General features: G+C 37.5%; 5 protein-coding genes across 5 annotated transcripts; 3 read left to right on the top strand and 2 right to left on the bottom strand.

The window, feature by feature from the left end:
* Nucleotides 1–217: 217 nt before the first annotated feature.
* LOC117452669 (Rieske domain-containing protein) lies at nucleotides 218–2,725 on the top strand. Its single transcript, XM_034091378.2, has 4 exons — nucleotides 218–506; nucleotides 1,793–2,022; nucleotides 2,291–2,325; nucleotides 2,437–2,725. The coding sequence occupies exons 2-4, from the start codon at nucleotides 1,821–1,823 to the stop codon at nucleotides 2,719–2,721; spliced, it is 522 nt and encodes a 173-aa protein (XP_033947269.1). The 5' UTR covers nucleotides 218–506; nucleotides 1,793–1,820; the 3' UTR covers nucleotides 2,722–2,725.
* Nucleotides 2,726–3,674: 949 nt separating this feature from the next.
* On the top strand, nucleotides 3,675–7,648 carry gtf2h3 (general transcription factor IIH, polypeptide 3). Its single transcript, XM_034091376.2, has 13 exons — nucleotides 3,675–3,765; nucleotides 3,857–3,933; nucleotides 4,035–4,141; nucleotides 4,750–4,892; nucleotides 5,186–5,248; nucleotides 5,535–5,564; nucleotides 5,663–5,691; nucleotides 5,779–5,853; nucleotides 5,949–6,002; nucleotides 6,753–6,821; nucleotides 6,926–7,061; nucleotides 7,183–7,219; nucleotides 7,341–7,648. Exons 1-13 carry the CDS (start codon nucleotides 3,756–3,758, stop codon nucleotides 7,408–7,410), a joined length of 900 nt encoding a protein of 299 aa, XP_033947267.1. The 5' UTR covers nucleotides 3,675–3,755; the 3' UTR covers nucleotides 7,411–7,648.
* Nucleotides 7,649–7,989: 341 nt separating this feature from the next.
* psmd9 (proteasome 26S subunit, non-ATPase 9) lies at nucleotides 7,990–10,323 on the bottom strand. The gene is made up of 6 exons (XM_034091377.2): nucleotides 10,153–10,323; nucleotides 9,941–10,040; nucleotides 9,412–9,605; nucleotides 9,178–9,279; nucleotides 8,418–8,506; nucleotides 7,990–8,117 (listed from the first exon to the last, which is right to left on the bottom strand). The coding sequence occupies exons 1-6, from the start codon at nucleotides 10,276–10,278 to the stop codon at nucleotides 8,090–8,092; spliced, it is 639 nt and encodes a 212-aa protein (XP_033947268.1). The 5' UTR covers nucleotides 10,279–10,323; the 3' UTR covers nucleotides 7,990–8,089.
* Nucleotides 10,324–11,252: 929 nt separating this feature from the next.
* LOC117452961 (rab5 GDP/GTP exchange factor-like) lies at nucleotides 11,253–17,371 on the bottom strand. Its single transcript, XM_034091788.2, has 9 exons — nucleotides 17,110–17,371; nucleotides 15,046–15,232; nucleotides 14,529–14,656; nucleotides 13,696–13,847; nucleotides 13,529–13,598; nucleotides 13,283–13,418; nucleotides 13,100–13,194; nucleotides 12,485–12,741; nucleotides 11,253–12,385 (listed from the first exon to the last, which is right to left on the bottom strand). The coding sequence occupies exons 2-9, from the start codon at nucleotides 15,201–15,203 to the stop codon at nucleotides 11,972–11,974; spliced, it is 1,410 nt and encodes a 469-aa protein (XP_033947679.1). The 5' UTR covers nucleotides 15,204–15,232; nucleotides 17,110–17,371; the 3' UTR covers nucleotides 11,253–11,971.
* Nucleotides 17,372–18,305: 934 nt separating this feature from the next.
* On the top strand, nucleotides 18,306–25,759 carry cfap251 (cilia and flagella associated protein 251). The gene is made up of 20 exons (XM_034090291.2): nucleotides 18,306–18,782; nucleotides 18,893–19,033; nucleotides 19,730–19,839; nucleotides 19,920–20,028; nucleotides 20,289–20,381; nucleotides 20,470–20,547; nucleotides 20,643–20,684; nucleotides 20,856–21,049; nucleotides 21,142–21,318; nucleotides 21,400–21,650; nucleotides 22,257–22,408; nucleotides 22,529–22,705; nucleotides 22,791–22,975; nucleotides 23,087–23,201; nucleotides 23,661–23,824; nucleotides 23,924–24,014; nucleotides 24,636–24,779; nucleotides 24,914–25,142; nucleotides 25,235–25,375; nucleotides 25,468–25,759. The coding sequence occupies exons 1-20, from the start codon at nucleotides 18,627–18,629 to the stop codon at nucleotides 25,593–25,595; spliced, it is 2,877 nt and encodes a 958-aa protein (XP_033946182.1). The 5' UTR covers nucleotides 18,306–18,626; the 3' UTR covers nucleotides 25,596–25,759.
* Nucleotides 25,760–26,000: the final 241 nt, after the last annotated feature.

The raw sequence follows: 26,000 nt of genomic DNA on the forward strand, positions 1-26,000 counted from the left end.
CATAACTCTCTGCAACTATCATGATATACATGATATTAGAAGGCGATGTTATATAACTTTTGTACACATCCATGCAGGGAACATATGAGTGCATACTTGTGTTGTATGCTTAGTTAAACCCAGAGACGTATGGTTAAACCATGGACGTGAAGGAAGTCGAGGAATCAATGTCATCAACCCGTGTTTCACTGAGGACAACATTGGACGTAACACACAACATAAGCACTTCCTCAACCCACCTCTGCTCAAATCAAACTTATCAGACTGGACCCGTAGATAACTTTAAACGCTAAATTAACAGAGCCTGTTTAATACATATTTAGCAACATGAGAATATTCGTGTGTGTAATTTTAGTGAGGTTAAGTTTCTCATTTCCGGCCCAGTACTTGAAGACAATTTAACCAGAAACTAGTTGCCAGGTTACCAGACCCATTCGGAAGATGACGACCAAAGCCGCTTACTAGAGACCTGGGAAGTGTCAGAGATGTGAACCCTCAACATATGGGTAGGTTGATTTAATGTTTTGAATCAAAGATTAATCATAGGATTATTGGAGGTAAAATTAGGAACTACTCAACCATTAGTTTGTTTCTGCAGAAATCCATGCCAAATAATTAGTGATGGCGAGATGAAGCCTTATGAAGCTTTCCAGCCAATTGGTTCGCAAAAGGGTTCATCTCATGAGGCTTCATCATGGGCTTCATTTGAACACAAACCCCCTGTTGGTCAAAGTGTGTAAAACAGGCAGATTGGACATCTCAACAGTGTGCTCTCTCATACCGAGTTCCCAATGAGTAAAGCCTTAGAATAACTCTAAACAACGAACATAAAATCATATTTTCATGTTAACAATATTGTTTTTATTCCAGTTGAATGATTGTGATTGAAAATCCTAAGGAGGCTGGTAAACATTGCAAAGAGGGATTTGTATTCCTTACTAATATTCATAAACGTAACCATGTTGTAGCCTGAGAAAGGCTAAACCATATCAAAGAATACATTTATTAACTACATTATCTCATTTAGCTGTAGCTTTTATAAACAACAAAAAATACGTATTGACGAGTCGTTGAACCAGGAACCCTGCGGTCGTGAGTCAACTGCTTTCCAGCTGAGCGACAGCACACACGCTGAATCTTCCTGAAAACACTGTAACATATTTATTCCTGTATTTATTCATTCATGTTTTTTTTCCTACATTTATTTATGCTTGTATCTATTTATACTTATGACATGTTCCGACCTCTATATAAGTGAGGTTTTGAGCTCTTTTAATTCCATCGTGTCACCAGTGGGCCCGGGTACAGGAGGGGTAATATCGTACTTATTATACATCCATGGGTATTATGAGCGTTGTGGTTCAACCGATCTGAATCTCAGTCACGTGGTATCGACAGGCAGCGAGGCTTCGTTTGTCATCGATGACGTCACTGGCCCAAAACGATACAAGCCTCGATACATGCTTCACAAAAAGCTTCAGGGATTACTCGACACACGCTCCGAAGCCTCGGCGCAATACGTAACATCACATAACATCAACATAATAACGTAATCACCTTGAAAAAGTAAAAAAGTAGGTAAACATTTTGACTGGGGAGGAATAGACATATTGCATGTTACAGGAGCTTCACCAGACCCTAGGAATAGTTCAGCAGATATGTTCCCCAAATAGGCTAACCTTAATTTGTCTACAATTCCCTGTGCAAAGAAAAACATCATAAAAAAATATTTTGTTCCTTCAACCATATCATATCTCAAATATCTGTCTAACTATATTCTTATTTTTATCAGGAAAACTGGTGTAAGAAGTGATCAAGAAATGTCTTCTGAGGACGAGACTTCTCAGACATCCACTCCTTCTTCCTCTCCATCCTCCTCACCTGCCCCTGCATCCCATCTCATCGGCAGGAAGGAGGACATTGTCAAGGCAGGGCGCCTGATCAAGACTGTGAATGGATGCAGGGAAATACTGGTCCTGTACCACCAAGGGACGCTTCATGCAATGGACCTGCGCTGCTATCGTAAGCTCTGTGTTTGTGCTGATGTTATGCATAAAGCAAACACTGAAATCTCCCATACTACTGAGGGATGAAAAATGTATGGAAATGTTATGCATAAAGCTATAATTGTAAGATCCTGTCATAATCTTTAGGTATTTCCTGTTGAAACATTTAGAAAGATGTTGACATTCATTATTTTAATGTTTATTTTAAGGGTTTTAAAATGAATGCAATGGCTCATCACATTTGTGAAACACTACTGATGATGACACAAATGTTCCACTTACAGATGCAGGTGGTCCATTACAGCATGGAGACATCGAGGTAAATTTACATATTCTCTAAAAAACATTGCCTTTTTTTTCAAAACTTTCAAAAACCGCTAATAGTGTCTTTCTTATGCCTCTTATCACCTTCATGCTGTGCCAACATCAGGAGTTTAATGGGCGGCTATGTATTGTGTGTCCGTGGCACAAGTACAAGATCACACTAGCAGAAGGGGAAGGGCTTTACCAAGCCGTGGATGACCCTACAGTCAAACCCCTGAGGACACACTGGCGCTCCAAGGGTGTCAAGCAGAGGATTCACAAGGTCACTGAGGTCAAAGGGAGTGTATATGTAACACTGAACGACTGCAGCGAGGCCATCGAGTCAGATGTCTACCAGACTGAGAGATACAGGACTGGCTCAATTCAGGCCCAGACAAATCCAAAGCCCTAAAAATAACCAGACACTCAGGGAATTATTTGGAAATAACTCTAGTTTACTCTATCACTGGATTTTTGCAATTTGATTACCCAACAGTACAGAGTGTACAAAGAAATCAACCAAGAGGATGTACTGTATGTTTCCAGGATCCTAATTCACAGCTCAATGAGACATAAAGTAGACCTTCAAACGTTTTTTTTTTATTGAATGTCTCCCTGGGTTAATATGTTGAAATATCACACATATACTGTATCTTAAAGCTTTCTGATGTTATAATCTAGGTCTAGGAAACCCTTACCCTCAAATCTGCTATCTAAACAATTGCCTTGACTTTAGAATTGAACTTCACATTGGCTAAATGGATTTACAGTATACTAAACTGCATTTGAAACATGGTCCCTTTGTATTTTTGCATTTTGAACTGCAAGGATAGCCCTTACCAACACTTCCAATGTTTACATCAGAACATAGGACCCTTGGAACATAGGGATGACCATCAACCAACTACAGCAGTACAATACTACTTCCACTTGTATTAATAAACAGTACAATTATGTAATACAAAAACGTGTTCTCTGCTTAACACCTAATTTACTTTCGATACTTACAGAAGCCAACATATACTTGCCAACTTTTTTTCATTGTTATATCATTACATGAATTATCAGTACACTTTTAGTAGTGTGTGTGGGCGCGCGCGTGTGTGTGTGTGCGCGCGCTTGTGTGTGTAGGAGGCATTACGTAAACTAACGCTAGGTGTCAGCAATGCACCGTGTGGTACCAATATGAACAGTAGAAGAAGAAGAACATGGTCGGCTAATGTGGCTAATACGGTGGGTAACATCAACAGTGAATGAAAAGGGCTGTACTTTACAAATGTCAGGGTTTTTATATCATAGTAGGGATATCCAGACTTTAAAAAAAAAAAAACGTTGAATATGTGTTTTGTATTTTCAGAGCAAAAATGGAATGTAACAAGAGATAAAGCACCAGGAGAACAACAATAATCACTTCTTGTTTCTCTTCATTGAAAGATAAATCCCAACATGGCATCAGGTAGGTGGTCCAGATGATTATCTCATACAGTTACCTTTTCCTGTAGGCTACACACTGGTTTATCTTGAATTTTTCAACATTTCTTTATAAGATGATATTAATCTGCTGGTCATCGTCGTGGATGTAAATCCGATATGGTGGGGGCAGCAAGCTCAACGCGAGACAGAGGTAGTATAATCAGATATTTCTCTGACCTTTTTATAAATGGTTTTCAGTTTGTAGTTATTACATATCTAAAGAACACGTACTGTCCTCCTGTCTCCGTGTAGCTCACCCTGTCCAAGTGTCTGGATGCAGTGATGGTGCTGGGGAACTCCCACATGGCCATGTCCAGGACCAACAAGCTGGCTGTCATCGCCAGCCACTGTCAGGACAGGTAACTTTATTATGGTCTTCTTTTATTCGTTTCATTCAGCTGAAGGTTTTATCCAAATACACTTACAATAAGTCCAATCATTCACAAGGATAACAATTCCGAACCACAATAATCCTGAAAGTAAATTAGTTTCTGGTAATCCAAACCCTTTCAGGTCTAAGTAATTATAGAGCAGCTAACAGTGGTGAAAAGCAATATATAATTAATACAAGTGCATTTACTGAAGGGGGTGGGGTTGGACGTGTTGTATTATATTAAATGTTACTCTACTACCTTTATTTGGGAGCTGTAGTTGCAAGTGACTTTTCAGTTTAAGAATTGAAATTGTTTACATTAAAAAAACGTTTGTTCATTTTTATCTCATGGCCCTTAGGAATATAGACTATTGTCGTGAATGTTCTCATTTTCAGACAACAAAATAAATAATAATAATAATAATAATGCATTTTATTTATATAGCGCTTTTCACAACTCAAAGACGCTTTACAGTATGAGGGAGGATAGACAAATAAGGACAGGCAAACAAGTAAGTATAGTAAAATAAAAAATAAATAAAAAGGCATGAAGACAAACCTGTGCCTCATTTATCCAACTTCCCTTTATTTCAGTCACTTCCTATATCCCGGTAAGAGCTGGGGAGCGGGCGACAGCTGTGAGGAGGATGCTTCCTCCAGTGGGGATGGAAAATATGAACTCCTGTCAGTTGCTAATAACTTTATCGCTGAAGAAATCAGGAAGGTTATTGCAAAAAGTAAGTACACGTCTGTTGTTGTAGGGTATCTTGACCTTTCATGTGTGTGTGTATATATATATATATATATATATATATATATATATATATATATATATATATATATATATATGTATGTATATATACACACACAGTAGCTTTCTCAAAATACTAATATCAAAAAGTTTGGTTGTTGAATTTACGATAATACGTTGTATATGTCTTGTATTTGTAGCTTTGATTTGTTTGTTGGTTCAAGTGTTTAATGACACTGTGCATTGTTAAAATGTACAATGTGTCTTATGTGATTACAGCGGAGGTGATGGGAAATTCAACAGATACTCTGTTGGCTGGGTCACTGGCCAAGGCTCTGTGCTGTATCCTTTCAATAATAATTTGACATTTTTACAAGATCAGGATTCATCTAAGAACAGGTACATTGACTAATACATTTACTTTAATGAATGACTCTACTGCATTGTATATGTTGGAAGATAACATTTGTGTTTTTATATGCTATTACTTTCCCTTGCTTGGATGATGGATTCTTCGTTGAAAGTAATATCTGCTTTTCTCATTTTCTTTCTGTATACAGCAAGGATTGTGGTTGAGAGAGAGAGGCAAAACATTTGTTTCTAGTTTTCCTTAATCCTTTAACTTTAGATATTAACAGAGTCGCAAAAGATCATGAAGGTAATTAAATGTTTATTTTATTATTAATCTTAATTTATACTCTTTAACGGGGTCTGTTTTCCTTGTCATACTTAATAATACTGTCTTTTCTTTTTAAGTTGGACAAGAAACTAAATCAAGAATATTGGTAAGCCCTAAAAAGTAGAATTTGGCTTGAGAGTGCTTTTGTTTTAGTCCGTGCCTTTGAAATCAATCTCTGTATTTGACTGAATAGGTGATAAAAGCAGCCGAGGACTGTGCCCTACAGTACATGAACTTCATGAATGTCATTTTTGCTTCCCAGAAGCAGGTACAATCATTGATCTCAATTTTGTTTTGTATTATTTTACTTGTTTTAACATTTACATATGTTTATAATACATTTTGTTTTGTATTTTAAAACAGAACATCCTGATAGATGCCTGTGTGTTGGACTCAGACTCGGGTCTCCTTCAGCAGGTACAATGTTATGGCTTTGTTTAGGACGTTGACAATAATCTAATTCTATACTTTTATTATGATGGACATTTCCATCCAAAGGCTTAACCGGAGAATACCAAACACAACTATGCAATAATATTGGATAACTTGTAGAACAATTAAAGGAAAATCAACATCCATTAATTGTCTCTCAAACCAATATCATTTGTATTATTCTCTTAAATTGTTTTTTTAGTTTATTAAAATCATCAGGATTGTTTTAGACTTGTGTGATCCAAACATGTTCAATAACTCCAGTGGGTTGAAATCCCAAGTACATTGAAAATATATAAATGTAATCATTTACCAAATTAATTTTCTTGCCAAATATACTGCTTCCGTCCATATTTAAAAAAAAAAAAAATACAGTTTTCACTGCAAACAAAAAACAATTTGCTCTCCTGCTTGCCATACAGTACAAGAGTGAGTCATGCATGGAAAATGTATAATTATTAGAGGAAGTTGATTTAATAGCCGGATAATATTCACATGTCTAACCTACTTTTATAATTTTCGAATCATAAATCTATCGATCATAAATCTATCGATAAGATTTAGGATTCGAAAGTGGTAAAATGCTAACTTACTTCTGGGTTTTAGGACGCGTCACTGTGGCACTCTATTGGCCAAGTGTACAGGTTTTTTTGAATGGTCATACTTCAACTGTATTGTGCTGTCCTAACCTGTGTGTTTATACTCAGTTTTACTTTTATATGTTTTGTTTTGTAGGCTTGCGATATAACTGGAGGATTGTACCTCAAGATACCACAAAAAGTTGCTTTGGCACAATACCTTTTGGTGAGAGTGCAACACAGATTTACACAATGTATATCAGAGTATCATTCATCTCATGTTTTTCTTATGAGCTTTGCTTTCTGTTTATGGTGGTGTTTTCTGAACAGTGGGTGTTCCTGCCTGACTGTGAGCAGCGGGCCCAGCTGGTTCTCCCTCCACCTGTGCACGTGGACTACAGAGCCGCATGCTTCTGCCACAGGAACCTCATTGACATTGGCTATGTGTGCTCAGTATGTCTATCAAGTAAGTTTGAATACTAGTTAAAAAAAAAAAATCATGACCTCAATCTTTAAATAGTTGTCAAAAGCTGCAGTTAGTTATTTGTTGTGGTGACGCATTCTCCTGTTTTTTCTTTATCTCTAAGTATTCTGCAACTTCAGCCCCATCTGCACAACCTGCGAGTGAGTTAACAAAAAATGATATCAAATATTCAATACAAAACCTCTTAAATTTGAACTAATGTTATTCACCTGAAATCATGCAGTTTTTGGTTCACATTTCTATAATTCCTTTTCTTTTCAGGACTGCCTTCAAAATCCAACTACCACAGATGGTCAAGCCCAAAAAGAAGAAACTCAAGCAACAAACATGATTTCTGCTAGAATAGAAATAATGTAGTGGATTTAGTTTTCATTTTTATATTAGGATTATACCATTTTGTTTGGTATAGATTTGTACGTGCTTCAGTGACATCCTTTAGCCATATGAACATGTTGAATGTACATACATGTGCAAGCTCCATTTACATGTCAATGGATTCACTGCTTTTGGAAAAAATACCTTTCTGATTTTTTATGAACATTTTTATAAAATAAAAAAACATCCTATAATTGTCTCCCAGCTTGTTGCCGTTCTCATTAGTTTTGGGATTTTCAGATATTGCTCTGAATATTCTTTAATTCGTGGCTGAATCAATGTGTTGACGTAATAATATATGACTTAGATTAGATGACTACAATGGATTTGGTCGAGGTTCTCTAAATGGGTAAAGAAGCTGTGTTGAACTTTACTCAAAATAAGATCTTACTTGTGGAATAAACCTTTTGCTGATATTTTACCATCACACAAAAATCCCTGATTTGCTATTGCTCATGCATAATAGTCGATGGGGCATCTTTCCCCAAGAGCAATATTTCATAGATACAAAATAACAGAATTGGACAGGAAAAAATTACAAGTTGGTCAACCAATGTTTATTTGGGAAACTCAGCATGTCCTCATAACAAAAGTACTGTGACACTCAATGTTCATAAATCCCCTTCAGAAGACTTCTATTGTATAATTGGGACGATGTTGCATCTGAAAAAGAACAAGGACCAGTGAACCATTTTATTACTGCCATTCGTGAACTAAGTTTTGTAAGTTTGATGTACTAAAGAATATCTTACCAATATCCCTGCCGTGTGGTCATGTAAAACATGCACTAATATATTTAATTATATTATTATTATAAATTAACTCTGTCTCTGTCTGCTTGGGTCACTCAAAGCCTTCAACAGATGTGTTACATGGGCTTCACAGCTGTTTTTGTTTCTTGATATTAACTCCAATACATCTGTGCCAATTCATGTACATGACTGACTGTGTTGTGGCACTCACCCCAGCAGACCTCTGCCGGTCCATCGCTGTGGAGTCAGGCTCACCTGAGCTCTCTGGCCATCCCGGATGACTGCGACACGTAATGGTTTCTGTAAAAGGACACAATATTACAGTTTACACTCAAGATATTAAGAGCGTTCAGCAAAATGTAACCTATGGTTGTGCAATGAGGAGAAAGGATACAGTGATTACCAGAAGACTTTCTTCTAATTTTAACTAAAGGACAGATAAGTCTGAGAAAACCTAATTGAATAAATCAAATAAAAATGTAGTTCAAATGGGATTTAAAAATGTTTGGTTATTAAAATCGTTTTGGGGTTAACTCACACATCCATCTGTATCACAAAATAATAAAACTACCACAACACAATTAAAGGCACAATGAGTAGAATGTGACGGTTGTGGTTTTCCAACACAACACTCAAAGCTCTTGCCAGCATGTGAAAGACAATCCCAGAGTCTATTTCAAAGAGCTTTGTCAGCTTGATGTTTTGCTTTCCTATGTTTGTAAGTATTCAAGGCTTTGTCCTCCATCTCTATAGCTTCCTCTTAGAGGTGTGCTCACGCATGAACCTGGTTTCTATCTTCCCTAACACTGCAAAAAAAGAAATACAGGCAGAGGGTTGCAGGTCTTTGAAGGTACAGACAACGCCAGACACTATAGGAGATTATTGAAAGGATATATGGGTCAAAACGTTGTTTTAAAAAGAATAGGTACTCTTTGTGCAGTGTGACAATACAAACAGTTGCTGTAGCTTACCCCTTCACTGTGTTGTACCACAGAAGCAATATTCTGCAGGTTCTGAAAGTTCCCCGTGTTCACAGAACCAAACTCAGTGACTTCATCACCCACTCTCAGCCCCTTTGAAAAGAAAAAAAGATTACTTTAATGCCAAGATCAAAAGCAGATTGGTTTCTTCTTAATTTCAACTCGTCAAAGAATACTGATGGGTTATCTTTAACCAGATACCAAAGCACCATTCACATCACTCACAGCTTTACAGGCAGGAGAGCCCTGTGTGACAGCGTCCACCCGTGCAAAGGGAGCATGAAGAGTGACCTGCTGCTCCATGGGCTCCTCCTGGCCTCCTGATGCGTCCCCACCCTGCTTGGCTTTCTCTCGAGCATGCAGCTGGTGAAGGGATTCTTCTATCTCCTTCATCACATCCTTGTGGTCATTCTGCAGGCCTGGAAAACAAGATCTAACCATTAACGAGAAACTAAACTGTTAATATAATAAGATTTGCAGTTTTTCCCAGAATCTTCAGCTTCTCAAATGTGAGAAATGCCAATGCATTACTTCCATTCTTAACACCATTTTCCAGATTATACATACATCATTTCACTAAGGTAACACTTTTAGTGCAGGACTTTTAGTTGTAACATAGTATTTTTACAGTTGCGTATCTAAGTACCTAAGTAAAACATCTAAATTGTTGTTCCATCACAGGCTTTCACAGACTAAGTTACACAACAACAACAACAACAACAACAACAACAACAACAACAACCACGCTGCTCACATGAAATACTGTGCCTTGCTGTCCTGATCTGGTATACATTAACATCTCCTCGGGGGAAGCCCTCCGGGTCCACCAAGGAACCTTCAACTCCGACACCTTGCTGTAAACATAAAAAAATAAAGGAAGGCATGTTTAGATGATTCAGAGTTAAAGTATGTAGCCTTGTGTTAGCTTTGCGTCGCTTTCTTAATATGTCTAACAGACACACTTACGTCTTCCAAAACATCATAATAAGCCTTTATCTGTTCTTCAATTTCATCTTTCTTTTTCATCAGGTTTTTAACGTCATCCATTGTTATTTCCAAATTTCCAGCACTGGTATCCCCTGTCATCTTCATGGTTGCACGTCGTACATCCCATCCGGGTTCTTCTATCTGGAAGCTTTAAGGCAGTGTTCGCGCTATACCGCTCCCAACTGGTCGATGTGAACATTACATTAAATACATAAATACGTTTGTTCTCCAAGGGAAGTGCAGGGGTTACAAAACAATGATAAAGTTAAAAAAATATATATAAAGGATGAATATCTGTCAAAAAGTTTGTGGAATAATACTGATAAGTAATTAAGAACGTGCAGCAGGTCTCCCTTGAAAAAGAAATCAATGATCTCAATGAGATACACCTGGATAAATAAAGGTTTAAACTTAAATGAAAAACGTGTTGTGCAAATCAATTTTTTTTTTTTTAATCTTTACATTTTTATAAAAGTAAGTTGTCTATTGGAATATGCTATGTTAAAAGGGTAGGCATAATAGGCAGTACATATTATTTTGCATTTAATGCCCTTTTTGTTATTATTTACATGTGATATGCAACATTTCTGATAAATTAGGGCTAAAATAAGGATAATTTGACTGGTATTTCTCTTTCTACCAGGTCATTTACAAAAACAAATCTGATTTCTTATATTCATGTTTACTTTACTAACCCTCAGATATTCACAGTAAAGTGCATAATTATACAGTATGTTCAAAGTATGTATTTAGCTCATTAATAGCATAAAATACATGAAATTGATTATAGTCAAGTGATTATAAACATAGGATTATTATTCAAACCGTTGAAGAGCAGGTATGTTACCATTAGGTGAACTACGTTTTTATTATTTATTTTTTTATATCACCAACATAAAAAATAAAGTCAAAAGAATACCTGTTAAACTTCCCACTTCAAAGCACCCCTCTCAAATAAATAACCAAACAGACACATTTACTTTTATAGTCATTATTTAAGAACTGGATTTAACCTGGTGTTTAAATGCTTTACTTGTGTTTGAAGCAACACCCTTTAATAAAGCTGTACTCTTAATGTCTTCATTTTTAAGAGTTGTCCGTCGATTTATTTTTTTCACAAAACACATCATTTATATATAAGTAACCTTTAATATAATATTGGATACATAATTCCTCATAACATTTACACTATAATTACTTCAGAAAGAAGTTGTAAACAACGGAAACATTTAGCACACTAATGCAGATGGCAAAATGTGTTGCTATTCTTCAAGGCAGCATGTTGAGAACAGATCCACAGCTCTGAAAAAATCATTGTATAACTAAATACACCTTCTGACGTAGTAGTCTACATCTGGCATCTCACATTTCCTCTGTAGCATTTTTATTTTCATTTCACAGCGGTTTACATAGAGGCACACTGGTGTACACGTAAATAGAAAAGTGAATATTATATACGCAATCTTGAAGTATTAGCTGACAGCTCCAAGTATTGTGTACCCTGAGTGCTTCATTCTGATCATATCTTTTAATACAAATTGGAATGCATTTTGAATGTCCTTCATCCTGAAACAGGATCCAAGTGCAATTTTTTTTAATCAATGCTATTAAAAACCTCTGTGTGCCCCGTGATACCAAATGCAAAAGGTTCCCTTCAAAAAGCTTTCCTTCATGTTCAACTGGCTTCCAAATCCCGGCTTTCTATAGTTGGAATGTGTAAAATATAAATCTATTTGTTTCGTTAGTAATGCTGATTAAAAAGAGCTTAGTACCAGATTAGGTGTTTTTTTTAATACAACTAACAGTCTGTATCTTGTGGACCTGCATGTTGATCCATAAGCTTCAGCACAGACTCGTCTTTATCGTCACCTTGCAGTAATGCATCATGAGATGAGGATGATAAAACCTGTGAGGACTCAGTCTTAGCGGTGACCTCCGTCTGTACCAGAGCAAACTGAGCTGTGGCCTCATCCAGTTGTGAATTAACAGCATGGACCCAACTCTGTAGCTGCACACTAAGAGAATCCATCCCTTGGTCGAGCTTCTCCTGTCTGCCTTGAAGCTCTTCTAACAGATGTTGTGTGTCACTGACAACCCGCTGCCTCTTTCCTGCAGAAGGAGCACGCTGACGCAGCATGTAGCCCTCAAACTCCTCCTGACTGAGGTTGAGAGCCGGTCCATCCAGCTTTTCGATGAAGGCCACTGCACATGACTAAGACAGGGGACAAAAAGCAAAGATGTGAGCATAACTGACCTCACTCCACAGCATCCTGTCGTGGTCACCAGATGAGTCACTTTGCAATAAACTTACCAAGTTAGTGAAATAGTATCCACTCTCTCCCGCCATCAGACTGTGAGGAAGACCAAAGCGAATCACATATTGCATGTTCGAGTGTAGGCGGGGTGGATTGGCCTTCAGCACCACATAAACCAAGCCTGACAGGAAGTCATCAGCATTAGCGGGCTCACTGTTCGAGGTGGAGAGCGCTTCAAAGACATGCTGACTGCATTTGGACACACATGCAAGTTTGTCCTGAGGCGCTCGTTTGGCATCCATTTCAATTATGGCTGTTAAGAAAAAAGAGGGCAGAACGAAATATCAAAGACTAGCACTTCAGACCTTCCAGTGATGCTAACAGTATATGGGAAACTTACTACTTTCTCCAATGAGCTTAAAAAAAGGGCTTTTCCCAACCACATTTACGGAATTATTGTTTGGAAATATACTTCCGCTCAAGAGGTACATGGAGATCAATACAAATACACTTAATCTAAGAAAAGGAACATAGTCAGTTCGTCCTGTTTCGCTCTTCCCTACCCTTCTCTCAGATCTGATGTGCTTGTTATATTGATCTTCTCAGCTAACTATCCTCCAGAAAGATAATAAACATATTTCCCAAAGTTACGAAAGAGTCCTTGTGATCACCTGTTATAGCAGGCAGGAAGGGATCGCCTGTGACTTCAATCTTTTTATCAGGGAAGGGTACGCTCAGCATCTGAGGAGTGATCCAGTTTAAAGAGCTGCAAAGTAAAGACATTATGGTCTAAACAGGGTTGTAGGTAAGAGGTTTTGATAAATCAACAGAGGTGATTGGTATATAAGGGTTACCGTATCCTTCTCTGGAGAGCCAGGTCCTTCTGTTCATCATCACAGCTGTCATGGCAGAAAACCCATTTGTGCAACCGGGTCATTATTAGCTTCTCCACATGCTCCATTATTTCAGTTACCTGAGCCTCAGGAAAACCTGAAATTAAAATAAACATATACAGTTATATTATTAAAATGTATAAGTCATTCAAATGTTTTTGATTTCAGAATAAACAGGACAAGAAATACTGAATTAATCTGACTCACTGTTAAAATATTCAGCAAAGGATTGGTAGAAATCCTGCACGAGATCTGACTGCTTCTGTACCGGCAGATCCTGTAAAGATGATGAGAAGCCACTTATCAGAACAGCTCTGGCCATTCAAAGAAAGGTTAAAATAAGTGTATTGTCAAACGTTTAAACAGCTACTTACATGATAAGCTTCCATTGTGTTGAGGAAGGCTGTACATCGGGATTGCAAGCGCTGTGAGGAAGGGCTCTTTAGTATCTTCAGGAAACCGGTGAAGTCCCCGGCCCCGAGGCTCTGGTAAGCTTTTAGCACATTAGCATGGCTTTCAGAAGACTCTAGAGGGATAAGAGGTGTATGTTCTTGTTAGATAAATAAATAAACACGTGTTTAAACTTAATATCATATTTGAAATGGCGTCAGATTTTTGAAAGACTTCCGGCCCAGTCACTGCTTTTGGTAAAATCAAATGACATTTAATTTAGCTGAAGCTTTTATCCAAAGCGATTTACAGTAATCAACCATGAAGAGACCAAAAACCGCCTGAATCTTTCAAGCACATTAGCTTTCAATAAGCAAACCAATCTTAAGTGCTACTTCATTGGATTCAAATATGTCACCCCCTTTAAGTGCTACAAACAGAAATGTAATTTTTTTTCAAAGAATATAAAAAAGTGAATCACCAAGCGAACAAGCGGACAAAATTCACCGCAGATACCTTCAGAATCCTTTGCTACACCTGCCATCTGCTGTGAATATATGGTCTATGGCTCATGAAGCAGTAATGTTAAATGTGCTGGTTTATGGCGCAGATAAAAATCAAGGTACGTTTTTACTTTGACTGAATTCATTTTTAGGATAATAAGACATATATATGCAGCAGTGTGCAGTCGAAACTACACATTGGTTACACTTTTATATTCTACCTTTGTTACTAGGTCTCTTAAATTGGTTGTGAGTAGCTTGCAGATACTGTTTTGCAGAGAATGAATCAGAGGACACAAAGCAAACAGAAGTACCTTGAAGTTTAGGAGGGGATGGGCTGCCCCAAAAGAGTCTCCTCATTGTGTTAATACGACGTCCTTTCTCAGTGCTTTTCTTCTCCTCAAATTTGGAGAAGGTGAGAGGAGTTCCATCATTGCTCGGCCTACAAAGAATGACAACATAAGACCTCAAATCTGTAGACCGTTCAAACCAAAAGCACTTATGTTCCCAACGTTACTTATTTTATGTTCCAGCAATTATATCATTATGACATACTAGTTACCCTTACAAATCCAGTTGGTACTACAATGCACTTTATAAAGTCAGAACTTTACTAGGTATGGTATTGAATTTTCCCATAAATGTGTAATTAATATGTGAAACTGTTTTCTTCAATAGTCATTAAGGTCGTAACTATGACGTTTCTTTCACGTGTTGCTTTTCAGATGTGACTTACATGACTGCTGGCAAATATATCAAGATCTAAAAGGCTCCTTTGAGTCAGAATGACTGTTTAAAATATATATATATATGAATAATATTTCTATTTACCTTGTGTCTTGCCTAGAAGCTCCAGCTATACGTGCTTTCTCTCTCCAGCACTTGGAGCAGAAGCCTTGCCACACAGGGTTTCCATAATACCCACAGGAATTCTTGCAGAGCAGCTCCTCCTGAGAAACGTGGATTCCCCTTTGCTTATCTGTCGACATTGTGGAGCTCTTTCATATACTACTTCCACCTATTGGACAAATCATTCATATTTAAAGTTGAATTCAACTTGGCACATCACCTCAGGCATCTTACTTGTTCATCTAGACAGCCTTTTAGGACACACAATGCTGCAATTCAGCCCTTAAAACCGAGGAACACTACACTACATTGTGTCATAAAGGGATGACATTTTGTATTTTTAGCTTGAACTGGTTTAAAAATGTAGATATTCTGCTTCAATAAAAACTACAGCTTCTTTTATAAACAGCAGAAAACAACAACCAAAAGCACTTGACAACTAACATTGTGTTGTGCGTAGTGCTGCGTACCTGGACTCACATTCAGGTTCAGGTCCGGACTCAAGTCCAGAGGTTCAGGTTCAGGTCCGGACTTATAAGTCCGGACCTGAACCCATGGCTCGTGTCAAGTTGTGTGAGTAACTAAAGTGAACTTATTGTGAGCTAATTATCAATTGAAATTAACTCATAATCAACTCAAATTCAAACTCATCAGGTTTATTGTGCTCCCTTCCAACTTGTGTCTACATTTCTCTACAAAGTACAAATGTAAAAAAACACTTTTTTCCACTTAGTCTACAAATGACTTATGACAGCAACTCCAGTGAACTACTACAAATTTCATTTACCAAACTAAAGTAACCAAACAGTCCCTGAGCTGACTGAGCCTAAATCCCTAAAACGTTGCTGAAAGGTAGAGTGTAGAGTAGACTATACGCATCACACTGTTACACACCTACTATACAGTATACACTGTAGTGACTGTACAGTCAGAGTGTACTGTACTTTCTGCACCATGTATTTTCTACAACTCTACATGTGTACATTATACAGTACATACTACATACATAGTGATGTACATACATACTGTTAGAAATTAAAATCAATGTTGATATGGCGTAATTTTGAATTAAATACACTATTTAATTTAAATCAGTTTTATTCTGAAAATCCGGAAGTTCACACTATTAACTTAAAACTTTTATTCTGAAAATTCTTCACTTCCGGTTAGCTTAGCATGTGGCGAAATTCTACGTTTTCAAACCGTAAATCGAAGGTGAAATGACATGTGATGTTGTACACTGAGCACACTGGGATTAGCACTCATTTATTGACGCTGAATAACGTTTATCAGGGAATGTTTAAATAACCACAGACACCAGAATATACGTAAGTGCTAGTTTTTTTGCGAGTCCAAGTACCGGTTCCTGACGTTCCGGTTTTAACCGGACTTGAACCGAAACTTTTTACAAGTCCAGTACCGGTTCGGCGTACCGGTACGCAGCACTAGTTGTGCGTATATAAATACGTTAACATTTAATATGTTGCTAAGTAGGCCTACTGAAAATAACCAAATAGTGTGTTATCCAGTAATTGAAAAAAAAATTAAGATTTGTGCTCAGGCAAAACATATTGATTTAAGGAAGATACATTTTAAGGAAATACTATCCAATAATGTATCAATGTTTTTACCTAAACATGCAAAGTTTAATTGAAAGTACGTTTTTGTATCTTTTCACTCCTGTTGCTTTTATTTACTCTTTCTAATTATTTCATGCAAGTCCATAATAGTCCTTTCCTAAACGTTTTCAAATGATTAATACTACATGAAAGCGTCAGCAGTCTAGTAAGAAAAGAAGCTGAAACTCAGGCTTACATTTCCTATACAAAACTGTGTTCATGAGTGTTGGCTAAGTTGTTAGCTAACAGTAAAAAGCTGCCTGTCAGCTGAGGGGATTTGCGATAAGAACCAATGGCTGTTAGCTAACGCCGATTGGCTAAAGCTGACAACTATTGTAGTTAAATGTACAATCTAATTTAACTTGTGTCGCAGGTAAAAAGCAAATAAGTGTAATGGTAAGGTCCAGTTATTGATATGCCTCCTCACCTGTCAGCTGGTGACATCATAACTAAGTTAGCCGCTTCCTGATCGCAGTGTCGCCTTTCTGGTTTCTTAACTGTCACAAACTCATCATAAGTATGACATGAACACCATAATCTTCAGCACTTGGTCGATGAGATGTTGTTAAATAAGAATTAAACAAAGGTAGGTAAACTTCACGGTGAACTAATTAGAAACGCAGACAAAATCAGCTGATTTCAAACCTGTGCAACCGGATAGTATTGAGGGAAATAAAAAGTCAAGTTGCAAGCTGTAATCGACCAGGCAGCGTCCTTTCAAAGCAAAGGTATCGCAACAAATTGTACCTGTTCCCTAAGTAAACACGATTTTTTTACCTCCAAAACACGAACATCAAGTCAGCATCACGTATCCTTCAACCAAAACTATAGATATAGAGTAAAAACACGTTCCGTAATCGCTATAACCTGATTTCTCTCTAATTGAAACATACGTATTTTGTTTTGAAAATCTGTACCAGAAATCTTTATTTGCTTTTGCCTGCCTTGACTTTTACTTCTGGGGTTGTCCCCAGAGCATTGAAAAGCATCAGTACAAATGATTAATAAATAAATGAATACAATGACATCAAATACAAATAATAATTAATAAATAAATTCACTAGAATAACATTGTTTTTATAAAAAAAAAGTAACAGTCCCGTGTCTACATTACACTCTAGTGGTCGCAATGCGTAACTACACCCATGTCACCCAAGTTTTATATTTAAATGTTTTAACCAGAAGTTTTATTATAATATCGTATCTAGCATAACGGTAGTTATAAAAAATGACAAAAACTGAAAAAAAAATTACAATTATTTGTTTAAGTGTTTGCGGTTTGTAACTCTACATTATTAAATTAAAACATTTAGAAGTGCTTAACTACTGCATTCATTGTCATTTTAGTGTCTGTTTTGATGACGTTTTGATGACATTTTTTTCAATAATGTATTTTATCTGTCCATTCAACCAAAAATGCATCACTATTTTGTTGTTTTAAAAAGAGAACCATCATTATTGAAAGCTAATGATTCTGTGATAAATACATTGAAATAAAACAGACAAGGCCTGCACTTTTAAAACTCTCTCTCACTCACTTGAGTAAAGCAAACTAAAGCCAAATGTTGAAGTCTGATATTATTTATTTTTATTATAAAATGCTCGCGCTTTTAACTTGAAAGGAATAGCAGGAAACAATTCCTTCATTCCCCAACCTCGCTACGGTAACCAGGCAACGAAACGCTTCGCAGGAGCTAGCAAAATTATAGAGATTGTGGGCTTTTTTAATCAAATTTACCAGCTAAACCCAAATAAAAAGTGTATGCGTTCGACACGAATGAGGCAGTTGTTCAAGAGCGGACCTGGTAATGTGTTTTCTGTTTACATTTCGAATAGTATGTTTCGTATCACAAAAAGAGACTTCGAGGACAGGACAATGGCAGACGTTCTCTAAAGTTGTTTAAAAAGAGAAAATAACCTTCAACAAGTGAGAGGTTAATCATCATGTCAGGTGCTGAGGCTAAGGAAGAATTCACGGAGAGTTTAGAATTGAGAAGAGAAGAAACAGATGCCGAGATCAAGAGGCAGTCTCAGGTCTACACTGCAACCAGAGACACACTGTTCCCAAAGAAGATTACTCATAATGGAACTCATGCATTGGTAAGCATATCCTGTCGAATATAGGTGACCTATATTTCTACTAAAATAAGTTTTTTTTTTATGTTTACCCTCTGCACTTGTAGTAACAATTGCTTTTGCTCCTCATTCAGTCCCTAGAATGGGTATTTGGGATGAATCCTGCTTTGCCTGCCTTCTGTCTGCAAGACCACGGCCAGCTGGTGGTCTTCTATGCTGGAGCTCATGTCGGGGTCCTCTACAATCACACCTCCAACTCCCAGCACATACTTCAAGTAAAAAATAATAAACAGTTTACAATTTAATGGAATATCTTATGAAAATGAGACGAGACAGCGTCCTTTAGATTAAGTTATCTAGGTAAACATCTCCAGACAGTGGCGGTGTATTTAAGTAGTAAGCATTTACTCAGATACTGCACTGAAGTACACATTACAAGTACTTATTCTTTACTTGAGTCTTTTCTCATAATGCCACAATCCAGATCTACTCCAATGCAGCTCAGAGTCTACTGAAATGTTTGTATTGTAGAGAAGATTCTAGTCTAATTTGAACCCAAATACAATTATTGAGCTTTGTTTACTAGTTAATTTACAAATTAAGATTATTGCAAACATTCTCACTATTTTCAGAATTTAACAAGATTAATCAATAATAACATAATATTCATTAATTGCTACATTACATCAGTAAAATCCTGCTTTCAAATTATAGTATGCATAATAAAAACCCAATGATATAATACATAATGCATTTAATTTGAGTTTTCACCTGATAAATACTACATTATTTTACTTAAATTGCATTTTCAATGTAGGAATCTTATTGTAAAGGATTTATTTGTGTAGTGGGGTATTTATATTTACCTAAGGATCTGAATATTTTCACTGCTACAGCAATCTTTTCACAAGTATCATGCAGGTTGCAGTGTTGATTAAAATAACCTTCTGTATAATACTCAATTCTTTCAGGGTCACTGCCATCCCATCTCAACTATGTGTGTGAGTGAAGACAGACGCTGGATTGCAACAGCAGACCGGGGTCCAAAAAGCACAGTGATCATATGGGACTCCTACTCTGGGTAGCTTTTTGTTCTATAAAGGCTTTTTATGTATTAACCTTTGCTCTAAATGGTAACCACATTAATGATAAATGTTTCAGCATTCCTGTACATACATTGTTTGAATGCCACCTTAAGAGTGATGTCATGGCAATGGCGTTTACAAGAGACACGAAGCATCTGGTAACCCTTGGGGCTGAGGAAGTTCAAGTGAGTATCACAGCAGTTGAGCAAATAAAGTTAACAGTGTTATTAAATATAGATTGTAAATTACACAATCCATAAAAAAAAATGGAGACACATAATAATATCTGTTGTTATACAAAGTATCACCTTCTGGTCTTCATTTATGATGAAAGGAAATGACAGCCAGGACTATTGACCTTCTTAAATGAAGCTCCATAGTATGACTCCACCAAACACCACCATCTAGTGACAATCTATTAACCATTTGACATTTCTTTTTACAGTGTGTGTATATTTGGGATTGGACAAATGAAACAGACATGACCAACATGAAGCCTTTGTGGTTTACTGAACTCGATCCTAAACATGGTTTCCAGGTAACTTCTTCCAACAGTTGAATGCCACCTTATCTTAGATATATTGCATTCAGCAGATCAAATGTTTAAATGTTGGATTGTTTTTTAGGATTACATCATTTTTAATCCAAATGATAGCACTCAGTTGCTCAGCAGCAGTGACAGCCATGTGTTGTTTTACAGCAGGGTAAGTCTTGCTTTTACTTGTTCTTTTTTAATTTAAACAGTTAATCCAGCTGTTATGTGGTATGTTTATTGCGATAATCATCTGGTCTTTTTCAGACACCTGGGGCTCTTCAATACGTTGCACTGAAGGCTAAAAAGGTGACATGATAATCAAAATCTCTTAAAGGCTGCCATCAAATTATCGGAGATGTTTCTGACTTTTAATGCAAATCATTTTTTGATAAATATACATCATTGTTCAACATTGCAGTCTGATGATGCAGCTTTCCATGGATCTGATACTTTCTGTCTTCTTCTGACACTTCTCAGACAACCTTCATGGCTGGGTCACTGAGCCAGTCTGTGTTCCACTGGAGCAAGCCTGAAATCATAACAGCGACTGCAGCAGGCAGCATTGTGGTGTGGGATTTGGAGGAAGACTTAGCTGCAAACCAAAGCCTCCACACAGTCAAGCTGATTCCCATTCAGGCGCACCCGATCACTGCTCTCACTGTAACTGACAGGTAGCCAGAACATAATATTCATAATGTTTTAGAAAAGTGTCATGTATTTTGTCTTTAATGTCTCTTTGTTTGTTTGTCTTGTGATATCACAGATGTTTCGTGACGGGTGACACTCAAGGCCACATCAACTTTTACGATGAAGAATTCCTGATTCTCACTTCGTACACTAAATTCCACCTGGATGCTATTGTTTCCATTTCCTTTTCCAAAGAGTGTACAGAGGGATACCTGGAGGACTGCACTGTGGAGGCGAAACCTTTGATCATCAGGTAGAGGAAACACAATCTATTATGTCTTCAGTCTTGATGTTATGTGTATCTGAATCCATTATAACCTCTCTTTTTCTGCAGGAACTTTGTTGTGTCCACAGTCAGTTCCACAGTGGTACATGTAAATACACAGAATGGCAGGCTCGACAGCCTGCTACACAAAGAATGTGGTCCTATACATGCAGTGGCCTGCCACCCCGAGCAGCCAACCGTGGCCATTGGCAACCATAAGGGTGTTTTAAAAGTGTGGGACTCTGACACCAAAGTGATCCTCTGCAGCAGGGTCTTTGAGATAGAGAAGAAGATTCAGTGTGTCACTTTTGACCCTCAAGGTTAGCCAACTTGCTACTGACTCTCTTTGTAACAAACACATGTTGCATATTACCAGCCAGTAGCTGCAGGAATTTTCCATTGTGTTTTGCTATGTAAACACCAGCCTTGTTGGGCGGCAGTGGCTCAGTCGGACTTAGCCTGGGAACCAAATGGTCTCCGGTTCACATCCCGATCAGGCCAAAATAATCCGGAGTGTGGACTGGTAGCTGGAGAGGTGCCGGTTCACCTCCTGGGCGCTGCCGAGGTGCCCTTGAGCAAGGCACTGAACCCCAAAAGCTCTGGGTGCCGGCTAACTCTGACACCTCTCCTATCCTGCATATGCTTCTGTTTGTGCATGTATAACAAGCCTGTGTGTCCTGTGTGTAAACAAACGGAGGGAGAAAAAAAGATTTCCTTGTTGGAGATAAATAAAGTATGTCTTCTTCTTCTTCTTCTTCTTCTTCTTCTTCTTCTTCTTCTTCTTCTTCTTCTTCTTCTTCTTCTTCTTCTTCTTCTTCTTCTTCTTCTTCTTCTTCTTCTTCTTCTTCTTCTTCTTCTTCTTCTTCTTCTTCTTCTTCTTCTTCTTCTTCTTCTTCTTCTTCTTCTTCTTCCTTGTCTCTGAACAGGGATATACCTGGCAGTTGGCTTTGGCAGTGGAGCCGTTCACATATTGAATTCCAGGACTTTAAAAAGTGATCCCGCGGAGTGTTTCCATTACAGTAAAGACAGCATCCATCACATCACTTTCTCCTCAGACTCCAAGTATCTTGCTACTGCGGTGAGCAACGAAATACAATAGGTTTAAGGCTTTGATAATGTATACTGCAATAGTATATTTTCATCCTTATCTTCTTATGATTTCATGTTTGACATGTTTTACTTCCATGTTCTCTCTTAGGATGATGGGAAAGCAGTGACGGTGTTTCGCTTGCAGACTAGTAAAGGCTCTAAGCCTCATTGGACATATTTGGGCAGATACTACTCCCACTACAAGCCCATTAAAGACCTTCTTTTTGGAGTTCACCTGGACAGCACTCAACCCAGACTGCTCTCTCTGGGAATGGACCGCAGACTGGTTAGTCCCCTTTGTCAAAGTTGCATCACTGTGGACTAGTTAAGAGTTGTGTGTTTAATGCCACACACATCTTTGTGAATAATAGGTGGAGTATGACCTACAAAAAAGTGACGTGAATGAACTTCTCATCCTAAGCTCGGAGCGCATTGAGCAAAGTGAAGTGCCAACTGGCATGACTTGGTATCCACCCCTCACTGCAGAGCAGTTTCTACTTGTTTCCTCAGACCAATACAAGATTAAGCTTTTCAACAGCACCACCAAGATGTGCAGGTCTGTGAGATATATAGAAATCAGATGTATTTGTATTTCTCAAAATGTCTTTACAAATACTTTATATTGTATTGTATGTTATATACATTACAACATTTTTCACTAAAACAGAAAGACTCTCCTTGGCCCAACGTATGGCTCGCCCATTAAGAAATCCATGGTCCTTCCTCTGTCTAAAGACCCTGACACTAACTCATTTTACATGGCATACATCACAGAGGACAAGGTCAGTGCTGGAATCTGTGTCTTGTATTTTCTAGTAAGTTAATGCTTATTTTATTTTGTTTGTGATCAAAAATTAAGGTTTGTGCGTCAGATGTGTAAAGTATTTCTCTTAAATGTTTGCGTTTTATAAACAATTACAAGCCTTTTAAGAAAAGTTGTTGATCTTTTTAGTCTTATTACAAATAATGTAATTATATTTGTACAGGTTGTGGGAAGTCACAAGAACAAACACTTCTTTTTTTACATGATCACCTTGCCAGCAGCTCAGTGTGCAAGGCTTTTCTCTTTTAATTTCTCATTCATTATTTTCTCTGTTGCTTCTTGTCACAGTATTTGGTTTAGTGTGAGATAGGTCAGTTGGATATAAGAAAGGATGTAGATGAAAGTGGGTTTTTTCACGTAAGAAAATACTGTTACTCATAATAAAGATAATGCCACTAAAACTGTGTAATATTCCCAGGTTGGTCTCCAGATTTTGCCTCTGGACGGGAACCCCTACAAGTCCAATGCTGTGGTATGCCACCCGACAGGGGTGTCCACTTTAGCCTGCTCCTACGATGGCCAGTTTGTTTTCACTGCAGGAGGATCTGACAGCACTGTCCTGTCCTGGGAGATAAGCTTCAAGTAAAGTCAAATAGTACCAACCAGATAATAGAAGGAAATACATTGTTGCAGTGTGGCCAAGTTTTCTGTTCTTAACTGTCTCTCTTATTGTGTCTGCAGTGCATTGGAGGGTGCAGCTGCCTTGGGAGGAAAGAACATGTTGCCCTTTTATGCTCTTTTAGAGGGAGGCAGAGACGGAAAGTTCTACAGGGTCCGTTGAAAGAGTTCCTTGTTACCTAAAATTGCCACATATTTCTCTTTCATTTACTTAAAAGAAGAAGCATGTGCTCTGTTCGTTAAGGTGTAGTGTCATCAAGGTTAAAATGCATCATTTGCATTTCGATTTTGATTAAGAACTTGGTTTGTTGGTCAGTTTTTGGGGTCAACATTTGTAAGTTCCCTTATGGTTAACACTCATCTTTTATTCTGTTATTTAAAGCTCTGTTACATTAAGAAAGCTTGCACATGTATTTTTTCCAATATTATAATATGTTCTTGCATTTTCCTGTTTACCATTTGTAAGAGTTTTACTCTTTATCAGTATGTTAGTATGATCTTAATTGTCACAGAAATGTAATACACTAAACAAGTGGAAAAGGTGGGTGAGTTACTATTTTGGACAGTGGATTCTTTAGTTGCACAATATTTAACACACCTGTAACATTTACTATAAAATGTTGTATTTTATATAGGGGAGCATTGCCCATATTCACACATTCTGTATATGATATATTTGGATTATAAAATGCCACACTATCAAGATAATAGCTTATACTTGCATTCATGGTATTATCCAAAGATTCTCAGTTTTATGAGATTGTTCTGTCTTTAGGAGATGGAGGACCTTTTCTATTACTGCCAACTCCGTCATCAAGGCAATGACTCAACGAAGGAATGGCAGTTGTCAACCAAAATCCCCCTGTCAGAGGTTCCCTCTCTCATGAGAGCTTTGGCCTATTTCCCAACTGAGCAAGAGGTACAATGTGTGAAAATGAAGCAACATGTTTCAAAGGCGCATGTGATTCTATCTGACAGTATAGATTCATTACAAGAGAAATGATTTACAAATAACTCAAATGTGGTAACAAATTGCTCATTCTATTTCTACAGATAGAAAATATGCATAACGAGGTCAAGTTCAGCAAGTATGCAGAAACAGGAAAATATGTGACTGACATTGACCTGGAGGAGGTAATTAAGCTGTATGTCAACCACCGGCCAGCATTGGGCATCTCTAACCATGAGCTTGCTCAAGCTTTTCATATCCTTGGAGACCCTGATAAGAGAGGACGGCCTGTTCTGCAGAGACAGGAACTGCTGGAACTCCTACAGGCTCAAGGTATGCTACAGTCTTTCCAGTCAGAATACTGTCACATTGCTCTTCTTCCAGTTTCTACATGCAAATTCATTATCATATATTATCTTTGACAGGAGAACACATGACAGAGGAAGAGATGGCAGAGTGTTTCACTACACTTTTAGGCCTCAATAAAGACAAAGAAAAAGGAGAAGAAAAGGCACTAGAAGCCAGAGGAAGACAACATTCTGGGCATGACAAAAATACATCTAAGAGTATGTAAATGCAAAACCTCACTAACAAGCAGGCAATACTAAGAACTCAAAAAACAGATGAAATACATCATCACTTTTTACTGTGTGTCCAGGTGGAGATTCTGAGTATTCTCTGGAGGGTGCGGTCCCACATGAGATATCCATGGAGACATTTAAGGCTCACATAATGTGCTTCCCGTGCTCAGCAGAGAAGAGTGGCCAGTCTTCCCTTCCAGAGTGATGGAAGCAAGAAACGGTTTGCTCGTCTTAAAGAAGTTGTGTTGATGACGAGCCTCAGAGTCTCTGCAACGCTTTTTTAATGTAGTTCAATGACATGCTCTAACAAAGATACTGGAATGTGTATGTATTATAATTTGAAATGTGATAAATAAATATAAATTGGAAGTTAGATCGTCATGTCCAGCTTTGTCAAATATCAATTATAAAATATATATTGTAAAATTAATTAATTGAACTTTATTTTCCTTTTAAGAATATGTATTTAAGGTACATCTTGCTACTGATATTTCCGATGTTGCTTCCGTAACGAACTTCAATACTTCTCCAAAGCAATAGGTTGGGATGTTCTAACAAATCATCAGCTGTCCAGCCATTGTAATAGTTACACCCAGCAGATAATTACTTT

The sequence above is a fragment of the Pseudochaenichthys georgianus genome, chromosome 9, assembly GCF_902827115.2.
Source record: "Pseudochaenichthys georgianus chromosome 9, fPseGeo1.2, whole genome shotgun sequence".
Taxonomy (NCBI): domain Eukaryota; kingdom Metazoa; phylum Chordata; class Actinopteri; order Perciformes; family Channichthyidae; genus Pseudochaenichthys; species Pseudochaenichthys georgianus.

Bases quoted from the DNA above. Each gene is read 5' to 3' on its own strand.
- psmd9 (XM_034091377.2), bottom strand. From the start codon at position 10,278: ATGAAGATGACAGGGGATACCAGTGCTGGAAATTTGGAAATAACAATG. The intron at 9,606-9,940 runs GTGAGCAGCGTG...CTTGTTTTCCAG, and splicing joins AGCAAGGCACAGTATTTCAT to GCCTGCAGAATGACCACAAG. The intron at 8,507-9,177 runs GTAAGCTACAGC...GTCCTTTTACAG, and splicing joins TGGTACAACACAGTGAAGGG to AAACCATTACGTGTCGCAGT.
- cfap251 (XM_034090291.2), top strand. From the start codon at position 18,627: ATGTCAGGTGCTGAGGCTAAGGAAGAATTCACGGAGAGTTTAGAATTG. The intron at 19,840-19,919 runs GTAGCTTTTTGT...TAAATGTTTCAG, and splicing joins ATATGGGACTCCTACTCTGG to CATTCCTGTACATACATTGT. The intron at 25,376-25,467 runs GTATGTAAATGC...CTGTGTGTCCAG, and splicing joins TGACAAAAATACATCTAAGA to GTGGAGATTCTGAGTATTCT.
- LOC117452669 (XM_034091378.2), top strand. From the start codon at position 1,821: ATGTCTTCTGAGGACGAGACTTCTCAGACATCCACTCCTTCTTCCTCT. The intron at 2,023-2,290 runs GTAAGCTCTGTG...TTCCACTTACAG, and splicing joins AATGGACCTGCGCTGCTATC to ATGCAGGTGGTCCATTACAG. The intron at 2,326-2,436 runs GTAAATTTACAT...TGCCAACATCAG, and splicing joins TACAGCATGGAGACATCGAG to GAGTTTAATGGGCGGCTATG.
- gtf2h3 (XM_034091376.2), top strand. The intron at 3,934-4,034 runs GTAGTATAATCA...GTCTCCGTGTAG, and splicing joins AAGCTCAACGCGAGACAGAG to CTCACCCTGTCCAAGTGTCT. The intron at 5,854-5,948 runs GTACAATCATTG...ATTTTAAAACAG, and splicing joins TTTTTGCTTCCCAGAAGCAG to AACATCCTGATAGATGCCTG.
- LOC117452961 (XM_034091788.2), bottom strand. From the start codon at position 15,203: ATGTCGACAGATAAGCAAAGGGGAATCCACGTTTCTCAGGAGGAGCTG. The intron at 13,848-14,528 runs GTACTTCTGTTT...TTATCCCTCTAG, and splicing joins ATCCCCTCCTAAACTTCAAG to AGTCTTCTGAAAGCCATGCT. The intron at 12,742-13,099 runs GTGATCACAAGG...TTTTCTTAACAG, and splicing joins CTTCCTGCCTGCTATAACAG to CCATAATTGAAATGGATGCC.